General features: G+C 42.6%; 1 protein-coding gene across 3 annotated transcripts in view; it reads right to left on the reverse strand.

The window, feature by feature from the left end:
* LOC119860684 (protein zyg-11 homolog B) overlaps positions 1-16,495 on the reverse strand; it is a 42,545-nt gene continuing 26,050 nt past the window's right edge. For all 3 annotated transcript variants that reach the window (XM_043520322.1, XM_038414702.2, XM_043520323.1), the window contains exons 5-14: positions 15,499-15,675; positions 12,951-13,015; positions 11,856-11,955; positions 11,716-11,766; positions 9,734-9,895; positions 9,585-9,632; positions 7,990-8,187; positions 7,835-7,887; positions 6,660-6,757; positions 1-1,003 (exon numbers count right to left, since the gene is read on the reverse strand). In XM_043520322.1, the coding sequence (XP_043376257.1) occupies positions 807-1,003; positions 6,660-6,757; positions 7,835-7,887; positions 7,990-8,187; positions 9,585-9,632; positions 9,734-9,895; positions 11,716-11,766; positions 11,856-11,955; positions 12,951-13,015; positions 15,499-15,675 (1,149 nt within the window). In that variant the 3' untranslated portion in view covers positions 1-806. The remainder of the gene's footprint in view (positions 1,004-6,659; positions 6,758-7,834; positions 7,888-7,989; positions 8,188-9,584; positions 9,633-9,733; positions 9,896-11,715; positions 11,767-11,855; positions 11,956-12,950; positions 13,016-15,498; positions 15,676-16,495) is intronic.

A 16,495-nucleotide genomic window follows, 5' to 3' on the forward strand; every position in this document is an offset into this window, starting at 1 on the left:
AAACAAAAACAATTTAGTTTTAAGTTTTGAACCTCAAACTCAGTTTATCCTTTTAGTATTTCAAGCTTTCCCCTGCCCCCACTTCCACCTGTACCTATACTGCTTTCCTCCAGAGCAGCCAATTCAGCGTTTCTCATTTGCACCCAAGCAGTGCTGATCCTAACCTTGCTGAGGCGGCATAGATGAGTCAAGGGAAGTCAACAGCTGGAAAAGACAACAGTCTAGCGCTGGAGAGACAAAGGACAGAGGTTGCAGGTCCCAAGACGAGGTGTTTTGAAGACTCAGTTGGGCTTATGGAGGGCCCATAAACAATGGGACATTCTGGTTACCTTAGTTACAAGTGGTACAGTGTTTTTAATGTGTGCATGCGTGAATTTTTGTTTAAAGCTGTGATTGTGAGATTCACCACTCTTGCAGACAGTTCTATTCAAACACTGAGTTGGTAAACAGTTCTATATTCAACAATGACATGGATGAAACAAGCTTTCTGTCCCACAATTAAGTCACAAAACAAGATATTCCTAGAGGTTTGTTTTTGGATTTGCATTCCAAACTACCCAAGTCCCACCTTGCTGTAGTCATCAGTAATCCTATAGGTATGACTAGATCAAGCACTGATCATAGATCCCCTTAGAAGTTGTCATTAAAGTAGACGTTTGCCCAAGAGTTACCACAAGTGGTATCCAGTACCACAATTGTTAACAAATAACTTCACTGGTGACCGCTGTAGTACAAGTCACTCCAACTACACGTGTGATAAAGGATTATTACAGAGAGGATGGTTTACACACTTATACCTTCAGCTTTCAGTTTGGCTTGGCTTGGCTTGTGGCTGCTTTTTTACATGGAGGCGGTCTCCCATGACGTACAATATGTTTTTCTAAGCTATCTAGAATGGCAATCGCAATTCGCTGGACATCTGGATCAGTTTGGCCATTTTCCTTGATGTTGTATAAGTGCTGCAATCCACCTTCTTCAATTAACATGTTGCAATACCTGGCAGCTGAAATGAGATACAAGAAAAAAGTTAACTGTCTATAGAGAAGAAAACCAGTTGTGAAATACACTCAGGTGCTGGAGTTAACTCTGATCTATCCATTATTCCAGTCAACATTTAGGACATTTGAAAAAGTGTCTATAAAATTGCATTGTCATTCCATAACATTTTATTGTAATAGGAAAGAAGGTTCTTGTGGTTAAGATCTTTGACTAGGCCTCATATCATCTGGGTTCAATTCCCAGCTCTGCCGCTGACCTCCTGTGACACCCTATAAAATGTGGATAATACTTTTTTTCTCTCTCTTATTTGTGTGCAATGATACACTCTAATATTTTTGGCACTCACATGCCAATGTGATCTAAGTACATACCTAAACAGAAAAACTGCTGTAATTGGTGACTGCAGTATGTATCAGTTAGCATGACATGGTATCAGAGATATCACAATATTAATATTGCCCCATTCAGTGAACAGGAAAAAATTTCACAGAAACCCAATGCACTGACCATTGATAAATGTGACTTTTAAAAATGGTACATACTGTAAGTTGCCAGGAATGCACCCCTCCTCTTGATACAAAACTTCATATTTCTGAGCATTTGTATTATTGATTTAAAAAGATATGTAACACATATTTCAACTATACATGACTTCAGCACTCTTACATACAGGAGCACTGATCATATCTGGAGCCACATGTATAATGCAAAAATGCACAAATTAAACTGGAGCACAGCTTAGCTTGAGAATCTAAGTTTTCATTTTTAGAAAATTAAGTCTCTCATGGTTGTAAAGAAAGATTTCAAATCATGAGCCTAATGTAACTTAATGGAGTGATAGTTGTCTACAAATATCTGTCAACAAATCTATCCACAAATAACAGCTTGGAGACATTTGAACTGTCCCCATTTACCTCAGTGGGGGGACACTGAGGTTAACAATTTAAGCACGGACATTAAATATTTCACTGCTGATCAAATTTAGCAGAATGAAGTCAATATACTTAGTAGTCAATTTCGGATGTTGTGTGGGATATTGGAGCATGGTTCAGAGGGGCAGCTAGTTCTTATCAAGGGTTGTCAATGTGTGTGAGGGGGGAATGACAAAAGGAGAACACCTCCCACTCACAGGAATTTAAACCCTGCTCCTCCCAACCTTAAAGTTCTCTGTCTTTGCCCAACAGAGAGTTGGCGAGGAAATAAATGCCTCCCCTCCCTTGTACCAAGAGGCCGAACCCCTCCTGCATATCAATAACCAAAAGCTCCCCAACTGAACCGTCATGCTTAAGGGCACAGGGAAATCTCTAAATAATGTGGTAGGAAGATTCCCCTAAAAGAAGGTTACTCTATAGTGATCTACAATGGGGTTTCCTCACACCTTCCTCTGGGAGCATTTGATACTGGACACTGTTGGAGACAGCATAGAGGAACAGGTGGACCACTGGTCTGATCCTGTATGGTAATTCGAAGGTTTGTTACCTAGGTACCAATTTCTCTAGCTTTCCCCTATGCTGACAATTTCTATCAGGCCATTACTCATTGTCAATTCAAATATCTGCAGCACGTGTAACATTTAGAATTTAGGTCAGTATAACATATATACCAAAATTAATAAATTATATAACAGGCACTATACTGATCTGACAGTGGGGGGGGTCAGGTGAGGGAGAGGGAATACACAAAGGAGAAAAGGGCTTGGGATAGGCTGGAGTCCCTGCTGTGCAATTTCAGTTTAATGTTGCCACATAGTGGAGTGTATAACTAGGACACTGTAACCTATCTTTAGGCTGGTCAATAATACAGCTTTGTCAGCTCATCTCTCAATTTGGGAATGGTCACCGTGGACCTAGGACCAGTATACCCCTAGAAGAAAATCCCTGCAGAACATTTATACAGCACTACGCATATGCCCAAAAAGCTAAGAAATGGAGTGTTCCCTTCCTGTGGTAATCTGTTATGCACTGTTACTGCGTGCTGTTGTATACATGCATTTCTGTTGTGGAAGAAGTGATTTTGGCCCCGATATAAGCAGGCACAAAACCATTGCTGTCAATGGCATGACATACCAGCACTGAAAGTAACTCTTTGATCTCTGGAGGAAAGCTGCTATACACATACACTGTGGAGAGCAGTGAGGGCACTTGCACTTAAATCACGTGAGAAATAAGACACAATGAGCATTGAAAGTAGTGAATTTGTTCAGTCATGTTACATTTAGGTACTCTAAAAGGGAATTAATACTTTTCACTTACCGCACCTTTCATCAGATCTCAAAGGGGGCATTGAGATTAAGAAACCCACTTCATGTTACATAGCAAGTCATTGCAGAATGGAGATTAGAATAAAATGTTTAGCTATCTTTCATAATTTTTGTTCTTTGAGATGTGTTGCTGATGTCCGTTCTATTCTAGATGTGCGTGCACCCACGTGCACAGTCGGAGACTTTTGCCTTAGCAATATCCGTAGGGTCAGCTGCAGCACCCCTTTGAGTGCTGTGCTCATGAGTTGGTATTTCAGGAACTGCCAACCCTATGCTCTCAGTTCTTTCTTGCCGGCAACTCTGACAGGGGGCAGAAGGGCGGTAATGGAATGGGCATGAGCAACACATCTCGAAGAACAACCATTACAAAAGGGAGGTAACAGTTTTTTCTTCTTCGAGTGCTTGCTCATGTTGATTCCATTCTAGGTGAATCACAAATATCCTCAGACGTGAGCTTGGAGTTCACAGCCTACGGTACTGTTACAGTACTACTTGCAGTACTGTTCTACCGAAGCCAGCATCATCTCGGGCCTGCTGGGTAAGTGCGTAATAGGATGTGAACGTGCGGACAGACAACCAGGTGGCCGCCCTACAGATGTCCTGGATAGGCACTTGGGCTAGGAAAGCTGCTGAAGAGGCTTGCGCCCTGGTTGAGTAGGTGGCAACAATCACCGGAGGTGGCACCTTTGCCTGGTCTTAGCAGTAGCAAAGAAGGTGGTGATTCAAGAAGAAATTATTTGAGCAGAAACCAGATGACCTTTCATTCTGTCGGCCACTGCGACGAACAGCTGCGTAGATTTGCAGAATGGCTTGGTCTGTTCAATGTAGAAGGCTAGCACCCTTCTAACATCTAGGGAATGCAGCCAACACTGCTCCTCCAACTTATGGGGTTCCGAAAAAAGGCGGGCAGATAAATGTCCTGGCCCACATGAAACTGGGAGACCACGTTGAGCAGGAAGGCTGGGTGTAGACACAGTCGGACCTTTTCCTCATAAAAGCTGTATAGGGTGGGTCCGAAGTAAGTACCCTAATCTCAGAGACCCTGCGGGCCAAGGTTATTGCAACCAAGGACACGACCTTCCATGAAAGGAGGAGGAGAGAACAGGAAGCCAGAGGCTCGAAGGGCAGGGTAGGGTGCCATGAGCTGGGATAACATGAGATTTAGGTCCCACGGTGGTACTGGGTCCCTGATGTGCAGTTAGAGGCACTCAAGGCCCTTGACAGTCATGCCATAGGTGAAAACCAACCTGCCTTCTAATGGCAGGTGGAAAGCCGAAATAGCAGTCAGATGGACCTTAATGGATGACAGGGACAGGCCTTGGAGCTTGAGGTGCAGAAGGTAGTCCAGGATTAACTGCAGTGAAGCCTGATCAGGCCAAATGCCTTTATTAGAGGACCAGCACATAAACCACCTCCACTTGGCTGTGTAGGTCACTCTAGTGGAGGGCTTTCTGCTGCCCAGCAAGACTTACTGGACTCCAGCCAAGCACTCCTGCTCCTCCGCATTTAGCCATGCAGCAGCAAGCCATCAGGCGCAATGTTATCAGGTTTGGGTGCAGGAGAGTGCCAAGGTTTTGTGACAGCAAATCCATCCCGGAGCAGTAGCCGAAATGGAGCAGCCACCTAGGTGAGGGGCTGAACTCTCCCTCCATCTCGAGGACGACTGCCCTTCTGGCTACCAGGGCAGAGCCGTAGATGCCAGAGTCTGTCAGCTGACCCTTGTCAGCGACCGGTAAGGAAAGGGCGAGGAACAGTGTCTGCCTGAATAGTGGTATCGGGGAGTCGGAAATTGGTACCATGACTGGGAACGATCCTGCACCAAGAGGGATCAATACCATGAGGACTGCCTAGGTGATGAGGATCTGCACCGCAGTGATCTCTGGCCAGAGGCCTGGTGGTACCGCAGGTACAGGGATAGGCGTCGCAACTCGGAGATCACATGAGCTGGGATAACATGCTGCAGCACCGGGGCACTACTCCGTGGTGACAGGGATCAATGTCTGCAGTCCGGGGACCAGGGATGCTCCATTGCTTTGGAGGGAGGTCCCATAACTGGCTTGCCTTTAGAGGTCTGGACCTTAACTGGGTCCATCGCCTGGCTTAGCATCTGAGGTGCTGGCCGGCCTACTTGGTCCTTGACTGCCAGGGCTGCCTCAGGCACAGGTGGCACTACGAGGGGCCGGGATCCCCTGCTGCTCCCAGGAGTTGGAGGCGGATCCCTAGCTGGGCTTGGGGGTCCGACCACAGCAGCTCCGAGGCTGGCATGTGGCCTAGCACAGATCCTTTGCCCAAAGCCCCCTTGTCCTGCGATGCTGATGGGCCTTTGGGCTTCAGCCACTTCTTGGGCACTGGTGAAGGGGAATGGTGCCAGGCAGGTTCTGGTGCCGGCAGTGTGCTGCGCCCTGACACTGAAGTACTCGGCGTGGACTCCAACCAGGAGGGCTCCAAGCCAGGATGAAGTGCAGCCTCCATGAGGAGGTGCATCAAGCGGCTATCCCACTCCTTTTGAGTTCAAAGGTGAAAGTTCTTGCAGATCCTGCACTTGTCTTTTCTGTGCGATTCCCTCCAGCGCTTCAAACAGCTATCGTGGGGGTCACTGATAGGCATCGGCTTGGTACACGATGAACCTGGCTAAAAGCCTGGGGAACAGGACACGCCCTGCTCTGCAGCGAAGTCCCAGTCGGGACTCTAACTACTGGAACTATCTATCACTTAACTTAATGGTCAAACTAAAGTAACTAAAAAGGAGACAGAATAATGGGCTGAAAAAACCGCTAACACTCTTGCAATGCAAGACAAGGCACTCCGACCAACCATCATCGGCAGTAAGAAGGATCTGAGAGGACGTAGGGTCGGCGGCGCCTGACATACCACCACATGAGCGCGGCACTCAAGGGGGCACCACAGCCGACCCTCCGGATACCGCTAAGGCAAAAGACTCCAATGACTGTGCACATGGGCGTGCACACACTTAGAATGGAATTGACATGAACAAGCACTCGAAGAACCACCAGGATGACCCCAAAACCCCAGGAGATTACTGCTTGCTATACTCTTTGTTCTTCTTTAAATATAATGAGTATTTATGTTGTCCATAACTTTGTATTTTATTTATTGCTGAAATTTCTGAACAAAATGCATTTCTAGAAAGCCCAATACAGTATCTGTTTAACATGCATCTGTTTTTAATTAATGTGCATATCAAAAATAAAATCCATGTAGATAAAATAGTATAGTTTAAAAAAGAGTTTCTGCCCCTATTTTAAGCAAAACCTTAACATGCCTTTTCCCATCAGAATTAAGGATGAAGACCATGAGAACTTCCTAGATTCTTTTAGTTATCCTGGTAGACTATAGGTTGAGAGGTGAATTTAAATGTAGTTTTAATCTGAGTACATACGGTTTTTGCTGCAGACATGCTGCATGGCCCACACTGCCCATAGCTGAACCCCAGGTGTCATGAAGCAGCCAAGCAGGGGGAAAAAAGGATTGAAAGACCTACAGATAAACAGAAACAGATGCTCAGCAATTCATTTGGATACTGGATACCATAACTACTGAGACCATACCTTCACTACATATTTAGTTAAGGATATAGATAAGAAAAACAATTGTGATATGTTAGAGCAGGGGTTCTCAAACTTCATTGCACCACAACCCCCATCTGACAACAAAAATTACTATATGACCCCAGGAAGGGACACCAAAGCCTGAGCCCACCCAAACCCCACTGCCTGGGATGGGGAGCCAAAGTCCAAGCTCCACTGCCCAGGCGGGGGGCCAAAGCCTGAGCTTTGCTATGCAGGGCTGAAGCCCTCAGGCTTTGGCTTTGGCCCTGAGCAGTGGGGGTCAGGCCCTGGGCAGTGGGGCTCGGGCTTGGGATCCAGGTGTTGGGGCTCAGGCTTTGGCCCTGGGTCCCATCAAGTCTAACGCCAGCCTTGGCAACCCCATTAAAATGGGGTCCCAACCCACAGTTTGAGAACTGCTGTATTAGAGTCTTGGATGCAGTATTTGACTTTTGTTCCCAGTGCTTAAGATAGTTTACATATGTTATTTACCAGTAAATCACTCCTCTAAGCCATAGCATCTGGTGTCTCATATTACTTACAGGCAGGTGTACCTGGCCTGTGTTACAGAATAGGTCATATAAGATGATCTAATGGTCCCTTCCAGCCTTAAAACCCAGGAATCTATGGCATACAATACCACCCTATATTTCTGTAGTTCAATAACTAATATGCTGTTTAGTTTCTTCATATGATCTTTGAACATTAATCTGAAAGTCTACCTAAAGAGGTAAGGCTGGCTGTAGGAGGAGACAGGAAAAGAACAGCCCTATATCAGTCTCTGAAAGGAGACCCAGGCTGACTCGTTTCTCCCATCACTCCCAAAGGCCAATCCACCTTGTCCAAGGTAAGATACTAGAGGTTACAGTCCAGAAGCATGGTTTTGTTCATAGGGACAATGTTTGGCAAGCAGCCTACAATGCTTCAGGCAGAGACTTGTAATTTTTAGAGCAAGCTGAAGGGTGCTAGAGTTAGTATTTTCCAAACTTTAAATCAAGACAGTAGTTACCTGTAGGCAACCATCTCGCATTCTGGCGTTGGCCAATTCAAAATGGCTGAGTGCTGCAAGATAGAGAACCAAGTGCTGTAATTCTTAATGCTAATTACAGGCAATTAAAATTAATATAACACAAAAGCAGGGAATAAATTTAGCTATTTCTGTACCAGTTGTTCAAGAAGAGATGTCCTCTGAGTATGACTCAATGTCCAGGCCTGCTCTCCTCGAGATATCAAATGAGCAATTATCCCAGCTGCAAAGTAACTGACTTCTACCTCAGCACTGTGCAATAGTTTACTGATGTGGTCTATGAAGTCCTTCCACATTAGCTCAGAATGTAGCTCTTTCACTTCTGCTATGTTGTTCTGTAGAAAAACAGAATTGAGAAAATATCAATAGAAATAATGATGTATTAATGGGCATATAACTTCAACTCAGTCATATGTATGGATATTAGAGGCAAATTTCAAAGTCATAGATGGGAGCTAGGCATCTATTTTGCCTTTGAAAATTTCCCCGTTTTACTCTGAATTTGTCTAAAAGTTAACAGCGTTCACTTCCTACCTCAGCACATTCCCTTCCATGAAAGACTCCCTCAAACCATTAAGACATATATCACTAAGTTATTTACGCTCTTTTTTTAAAAAGAATAAAAACTTCTAAACAGATCCTTTTGAGAATTTACCCAGCGTGATGTAGGACCCTAAAGTCCCATTGACTTTTAACCTTTAACCTTCTTTTGAGTCCTTGAAGTCATTTGAGGACTTACTCCCTGCTCTTTCCTGAAGGCTCAGACTGTCCATAATAACTATTAAATAGCCACGCCTACATAAGGTCATGCTTTGGGAACACTGGCAATGTAGTTTAAAAATCATGTCGTCAAACGCATAGCTCCCAAGAACCCAATATGTAAGATTAAAGGTTAAGAAAATAAAGAATAATTCACAGTGTACCATCTAAGCAAGGGGTGGGCAAACTTTTTGGCCCAAGGGCCACATCTGGGTAGGGAAATTGTATGCAGGGCCATGAATGTAGGGCTGGAGGGCATGTGGGGAGGGGTGCAGTGTGCAGGAAGGGACTCAGGGCAAGGGGTTGCGGTGCAGGAGGGGTGCGGAATGCAGCAGGGGGCTCAGGGCAGGGCATTAGGGTGCAGGAGGGGGCTCAGAGCAGGGGGTTGAGGTGCAGGGGGGATTCGGGGTCCAGGCTCCAGCCTCGCACTGCTTACCTCAAGCGGCTCTGGGGTGGCAGCAGCACACAGTGGGGCTAGGCAGGCTCCCTGCCTGCCCTGGCCCTGCGCCACTCCTGGAAGTGGCCAGCATGTCCGGCAGTGGCTCCTGGGGGTGGGGTAGGGCAGGCAGCTCCACCACGTGCTGCCCTCGCCTGGGGGTACCAGCCCAGAAGCTCCCATTGGCCGTGGTTCCCCTTTCCCGGCCAATGGGAGCTCCAGGGGGTGGTGCCAGCAGGTGAGGGCGGTGCATGGAGTCCTCTGCTCTCCCACCCCCTCGGACTGCTGGGACATGGTGCCAGTCGCTTCCGGGAGCAGAGTGGGGCCAGGGCACGCAGGGAGCCTGCCTTAGCCCCACTGCGCCAGAGGCTGGCAATCCCGCGGGCCGAACTGAAAGCCCTGATGGGCCAGATCCAGACCGCGGGCATAGTTTGCCCTCCCCTGATCTAAGCCAATTCTCAAACAGAAATTAAATATGGACACAATTAAGAACAACTGGTATTTCTGTAAAAATTATAATTTTTCTATTCTTCTTACCAGAAGGCCAAGAACTTTCTGTTGGATAGATGACTCAGATGGGAAGGACTGTAAAGTGAAGTATAGCTTATGTAAGACACAAAATAATTGTTAATGATGAAATTTTAGAACCAAGGAATCAAATCCACTGCATAAACCATAGTTCTCACCTCTAAGACTCTCATGAAGAGTTCTAGCCCTTGATTTTCAATAAAGTGCCTACATGTGGTTGGAGATTCATCAGTGAGATTCCAAAGCGCACTCAGTGTAAACTTGAGTGTAGTATCCACTAGATTCTGATTTGTTTTCTGCTTAACTATTTGTAGAAGTTGCTGAAAAAGGAAGAACAAAAAGGAAAATTAACTTTGAAGTTGTGTGCACTATTCCTATATCATCTTCTTTGTTTACTTATGCACAGACTAGGACAATAAGTAACTGCATCTCTGATTAGAATGGAGATTAATATACTTAGCAATTAACACAGTCAGTTTTTCAGTACATTTCCACTAATTATTTTTCTATACACCCTCATGCTTGTATTCTTTTATAAGAGAGCAAGTATATTCATAGCATCATAGAAATGTAGGACTGAAAGATTTTGATAGGTCATCTAGTCCAGTTCCCTGTACTGAGACATGACTAAGTATTATCTAGACCATCACTGACATGTGTCTGTCCAACATGTTCTTAAATGAAAGAACATGTTAGATGATGAAAGAACATCTCCAATGATGGACATTCCACAACCTCTTAGGTAATTTTTTCCAGTGCTCAACTATCCTATCCTATTACTGTTAGAAGTTTTTCCTAATGTCTAACCTAAATTTCCTTTGCTGCAATTTAAGCCCATTGCTTCTTGTCCTGTCATCACTGGATAAGGAGAACAATTTATCACCCTCCTCTTTGTAACAACCTTTTACATACTCGAAGACTTATGTCCCCCCTCAATCTTCTTTTCTCCAGACTAAACAAACCTACTTTTTTTCCAATCTTTCCTTGTAGATCATGTTTTCTACACCTTTAATGATTTTCGTTGCTCTTCTCTGGACTTTTTCAAATTTGTTCAGATCTTTCCTAAAGTGTGGTCATAACTGGACATAATACTCCAGAGGAAGCCTTAGCAGTGCTGAGTAGAGTGGAAGAATTCCTTTCATGTCTTGCTTACAACACTTCTGCTAATATATCCCAAAATGAAGTTAGCGTTTTTGGCAATAGTATTACATTGTTGATTCTCATTTAGTTTGTGATCCACTATAACCCCCAGATCCTTTTCTACAATACTCCATCCTACGCAGTCATTTACCATTTTGTATTTATGCAATTGATTATTCCTTCCTAAAAGTAGTACTTTGGATTTGTCCTTATTGAATTCATCCTATTTCAGATCATTTTTCCAGTTTGCCAAGATCATTTTGAATTCTAATCCTGTCCTCCAAAGTGCTTGCAACCCCTCCCCACTTGGTATTGTCCGCAAACTTTGTAAGTGTACTTTCTATGCCATTATCCAAATCATTTATGAAGATATTGAATAGTACCAGACTCAGGACAGATCCCTGTGGGATCCCCACTCAATATGCCCTTCCAGCTTGACTATGGACCATTAATAACTACTCTGAGTTCACTTTTCCAACCACTTGTGCATCCACCTTATAGTAGGTTCATCTAGGGTATATATTTCCCTAGTTTGCTTATGAGACAGTATCAAAAAACCTTACTGAAGTAGAGATTCACATGTACTGCTTTCCTCCCCCATCCACCAGGCTTGCTACCCTGTCAAAAGTAGTATGTTAGGTTGGTTAGACATGATTTTTTTTTTTTTTTGACAAATCTATGTTGACCGTCACTTATCACCTTATTATCTTCTAGGTGCTTACAAGATAATTGTTTGATTATTTGCTCTATTATCTTTTCTGATACCAAAGATAAGATGACTGATCTATAATTCTATGGGTTGTCCTTATTTCCTTTTTTATAGTTAGGTACTATATGTTCCCTTTTCCAGTCTTCTGAATACAATAGCAGTACTGATGGAAGGTAAAATGTAACTGCTTATTTTTAGTTTGATAGAATACACCTAACTGTAGCCAATTTCAAAATGATTTAAAATAGGAGATCCAGGATAGCAATTTGTAACAGACAGCACTGGACTTACCCTAACAATGAAGAGCTCTGCACCAAGTTGAGCTGTTTGCTCAGTTGAAAGCTATAAACAAAAATATTAGGGAATATCAGAAAAATCATCAGGACCCAGGAAATTATACTTCAGCACTTCTACATTTATAAGTCTTGTACCTTTGCAGCTAGAATGGAGATTATAGCCACTGCCATCCTCTGCATATTTTGATCTTCATGGTTACACAGCCACTGCATAACAAGCTTGGCTGCTTCAAACCTGAAAGTTAACAGTTTTTATTTTTAGAACAGAAGTCACATAAGCCTTTAAAAAGGAAAATACACACCACACATCAGACCAGGATGCCCCCAGGCAGTCGAAATTGGAAGCACTGTGCTTTGTCCAAGATGGTGGAAGTGAACAGTGGAATTAAAAGCAGGCAAAGCTAGTCTCAAGCCCATTCAATGAGTGAAATTTACGGAGCAACACTCAGAAAAGTTTCAACATCAGATCTTACAACAACCGTTAGGTAAGCACAGGAGAACCACCAACAGAAATCTGTCTACTGAAAACATGAAGAGCTTATAGTCTGCCAGCCTGCTACAGAAAATATAAAATCTTCAGTCAGGCCAAGATCACAGGGATTACTCAGATTTCAGGATCTGCTCCCCCAGTGTCTTTTTTACTAGAGGTTTAATATATAAGCACAAGGTCCTCTTCTGTAAAGAGCTGAAGGAGAATTGGCCTAAAACCAGAGATAACCCTTCACTTTCTCTACCCTTCATCATCTAACCTAGGCATGTTGGATGCAAACCCTCCAAAGCCTTCCAAAGTTTTTAAATAAAGGGACCACTGCAAAATGACAAAACTCACTTCCACAATTCCAGAGAAACTCACTTCCACAATTCCTCAGCAAACTGGGGATTAAATTCTGATCTCTGTTACACCAGTGTAGAGCTAGAGTAATTTAACTGACGTCAATTGCCTTGTCTAGACAAGGATTTTTTCAGACCCATAAACCATATAATTGTGAATTATAGGCCCAAAAAATTCTCACGTATACACAAGTGAGTTACTATGGGATCCGAGATCAGAATCTAACCCTATGAATCAAAATCAGGTCTCCAAAATAGCAGAGTTCTTTTCCTGAGACTAGGCCAACAATTAGCATATTTCAAAGATAAACGCTACAATCCAGGAGATTAAAAAACAACAACCAAAACCCATCGATACATTATTCTACATCCCATTTTAATTAATAGGATTAAATTTACCGGTTAAATGGAACATCCTGAAGGATCCTGTCACTGCATAGTGAAAGAAGGCAGTTCTTCTGCAGCTGTAGGAGATCAAAAAAGTGTTCAGCAGAAAAATACAAAAATTTCAAAGTGTTTCCTTGTTACACCAGAATTGTTGAAGTCTGGTGGATCATGTACTGTACAATAAACGGTTATATTTCTAAACAAGAGAAGGGTCAAATCAAAAACACAAATAATTTTTCTAGAACAAAGCGAAGTCCTTTACATAAACAATAACACCCTCTTCACTACAGAACGTGCCATACCGTACAGGGGAGTCAAGTTTCACATGGTCTCTTTACCCAATACAAAGTATAAAGGCTTTTTTGGGGGAAAAGTGGTGTCAAGTTGTACAATGCCAATTTCTTATTGTTAATTAAGGTTTCTAGAATGACTATTAATAAATTGACCTTCAAATGGGTAGGGTCAACAACTTAATAAGAGCTGGTAGACATGGCTAAAAATATATAATTGGCTGGACTATAGTCTTGCACCTAGAACATTTCTTCCTCTTATTATTAAACTTAATGGTCCAATGAAGTGGGAGAAAGTTTTTAAAAATCCACAACCTTCTTCAAAGCTATATCCCAAAACACAGAGCACTCTAGGCCAGTTAGCCTATCACAATTAATGAAATCTGCAAATCATTCAGGATCTCTGAAATCCAGACTACAAAAATGATTAATTTGTTGCCAACAGAGGAAAATACTAGAAAACCTTTGGAAGTGGAGTTGGGTAAAGAAATACCCAAATATTTGGAATATTTGGAAAAACAGGTCTGAATCAAAACTGTCTAGACCTCAGTGGTTCAGGAGCCAAATTAGTGATCAACATTACGCAAAAGAGCCACAGTAGTGTGAATGACAGGAGAAATATATACATCAACTAAATATTATTCTGACAACAAATAAGTTAATAACTTAGTGCAAATTGATATTTTAATTAGTTAATAACATAGTAAAAGAATCCTGACTGAGTAATAATTAAATCAGAGAGTGTTTTAATATCATGTGCTACAAAGAGCCGCAGGAGACACATTAAAGAGCCAGTTGCGGCTTGAAAGCCAGCCTGATTATCACTGCTCTAGACCCATGGTGGAAGAGAAATACTGTACCAGATATAAAAAACAGGACTTATTTGCCCCCAGTACACAGTCTTTAAAGTTGACATTTTAGACTGAGAATTGCCCAAAATATACTGCTGAGAATGGCAGCCTCTTTCATTATATCAGGCATTTGCTAACTTTTGGGAAAAGGTAGGCATTCATTCCTCAGAGCCTGTGAAACGTGATATAACCCCCAAACCTTTCAACTAGCTTGACTTCTTTGAAACAACTCACAAGCTAATCCTGCCAGGCCTGCTGCTACTTTGCTGCTTTTCATCCAAAAGGAGTTTTGTAATTAGGGACTACACAAGAAGTTTCCACATTCCTCTTTGGAGGGAAGCTTTCCTCTAATACATTACATTAGTCATGTTTTACTGAGCAATAACCCAGACAACATGTAGAGAGACGTTGCACCCATATATCCAAAATTCTCTACCATAAACTTTAGGGCTGTTTTTGTAAAGGACAACATAATCAGTTCTGTACTTTTACTTAACTCAATCCTGCCTGGATAATGATAATATCATGGTGATAATCATTGGGACATAGCTGTCAGATATCTAATGGTGGTATCTCTCCTGTTTTGTGTCTCTTGTTTCTATTCTGGTTCTTTGTTTTTTGCTGTGAGAGGAAATGTTTAGCACAGTTACTGAGTTTTGTGCATACAATGGTTGATAGAGATGACAATAGGCATTATTCTTTTATTTACCTCTTATTGTCCTAGTTTGTTGATTAGTTTGATTTCAGTAAAATAAAGGCCTCAAAAAAAGCCATGTTAGAGGAACATTGCTTCTACAAACTGCACTCCTATGAGGCAAAGAGTTTAACAGGGAAGTGACTCCAGGGAATGCATAAATCAAGGACAGAAAGGCAACAGACATTCCTTGCCCATGTGTTTATCAGTAGGAAAATGCAGCTACTATTAGTGCTTGTTAGGTGGAATCTCACTATACAGTGATGCAGTTCATAGCAATAGTACAACCACAGATCCTTAACTCTACTAAGTTAACTATCAAACTGCATCTCTAAAAGTTTTGTCATGCATCATGATTATATTAATGTACTGCAATATAAGAATAAAACTATCACAAAGATGAGCCTTTCAAGTTACAATATATCAAGCGTGCATACTGTACACAACATATTTGGGTATATCTGTTCAAAGCCAACGTTGAGGTGGAGTCAAGACCTTGCCTCTTCTCTGTTAAATTCATATTGTTTTGCAATATCTACAGGGATGGTTAGATCCCCAGCAAGCTTACAAGACAGCTGAGGTTCTATTTAGCTTACAGTCAATACTTCATAACATTAAAATATTCTGAAAACAGAAGCACATCACAGCACCTGGGCTGTATTTCTATTATTAGGCCTCCTGTTAGGATGAGAAATCCATAGAAAAACAAAACCTAATAGTTTTACCTGTTGATGGTTCGGAAAATGTTCCATGGCCTTAAGGAGTAAGTGAGTGACACCAGCCAGTAGTCGAACAGGCATGCCTGCTGCTAAATCTTGCTTGGTTAAGTTAAATACACACGCACTTGCTGCTAACTGCACAGGCAAGTTCAGAGGGTGATTTCGCATTCCAATAACCACAAGCTGAAAGATAAAAAAAAAAAAAAATCATATTCACATTATGTATAAATCCACATACTGAAGAGCAACCCTGGATCCACTGGTGCCAGAAGCAGACGTGATTTGGTGCACCACAGTACCTCTCTACCTCTCACTCAATTCAGCAACCCAGTGAGTGACATTTCAGTATCCCGAAAGAGCCTCTCTGCTTTTGGAGTAGCAGCCGTGTTAGTCTGTATTCGCAAAAAGAAAAGGAGTACTTGTGGCACCTTAGAGACTAACAAATTTATTAGAGCATAAGCTTTGGTGAGCTACAGCTCACTTCATCGGATGCATTTGGTGGAAAAAACAGAGGAGAGATTTATATATACACACACACACACACACACACACACACACACACACACAGAGAACATGAAACAAAGCATTGTTTCCAGCAGTTAACAAGAATATCAGAGGAACAGTGGGGGGTGGGGGGGGGGGAGAAATACCATGGGGAAATAGTTTTACTTTGTGTAATGACTCATCCATTCCCAGTCTCTATTCAAGCCTAAGTTAATTGTATCCAGTTTGCAAATTAATTCCAGTTCAGCAGTCTCTTGTTGGAGTCTGTTTTTGAAGCTTTTTGGTAGAAGGATCGCCACTCTTAGGTCTGTGATCGAGTGACCAGAGAGATTGAAGTGTTCTCCAACTGGTTTTTGAATGTTATAATTCTTGACGTCTGATTTGTGTCCATTCATTCTTTTACGTAGAGACTGTCCAGTTTGGCCAATGTACATGGCAGAGGAGCACATGTGCCAGCAATGCCCCATGGTATTTCTCCCCCCCACCCCACCCCCCACTG

The sequence above is a fragment of the Dermochelys coriacea genome, chromosome 8, assembly GCF_009764565.3.
Source record: "Dermochelys coriacea isolate rDerCor1 chromosome 8, rDerCor1.pri.v4, whole genome shotgun sequence".
Lineage (NCBI taxonomy): Eukaryota > Metazoa > Chordata > Testudines > Dermochelyidae > Dermochelys > Dermochelys coriacea.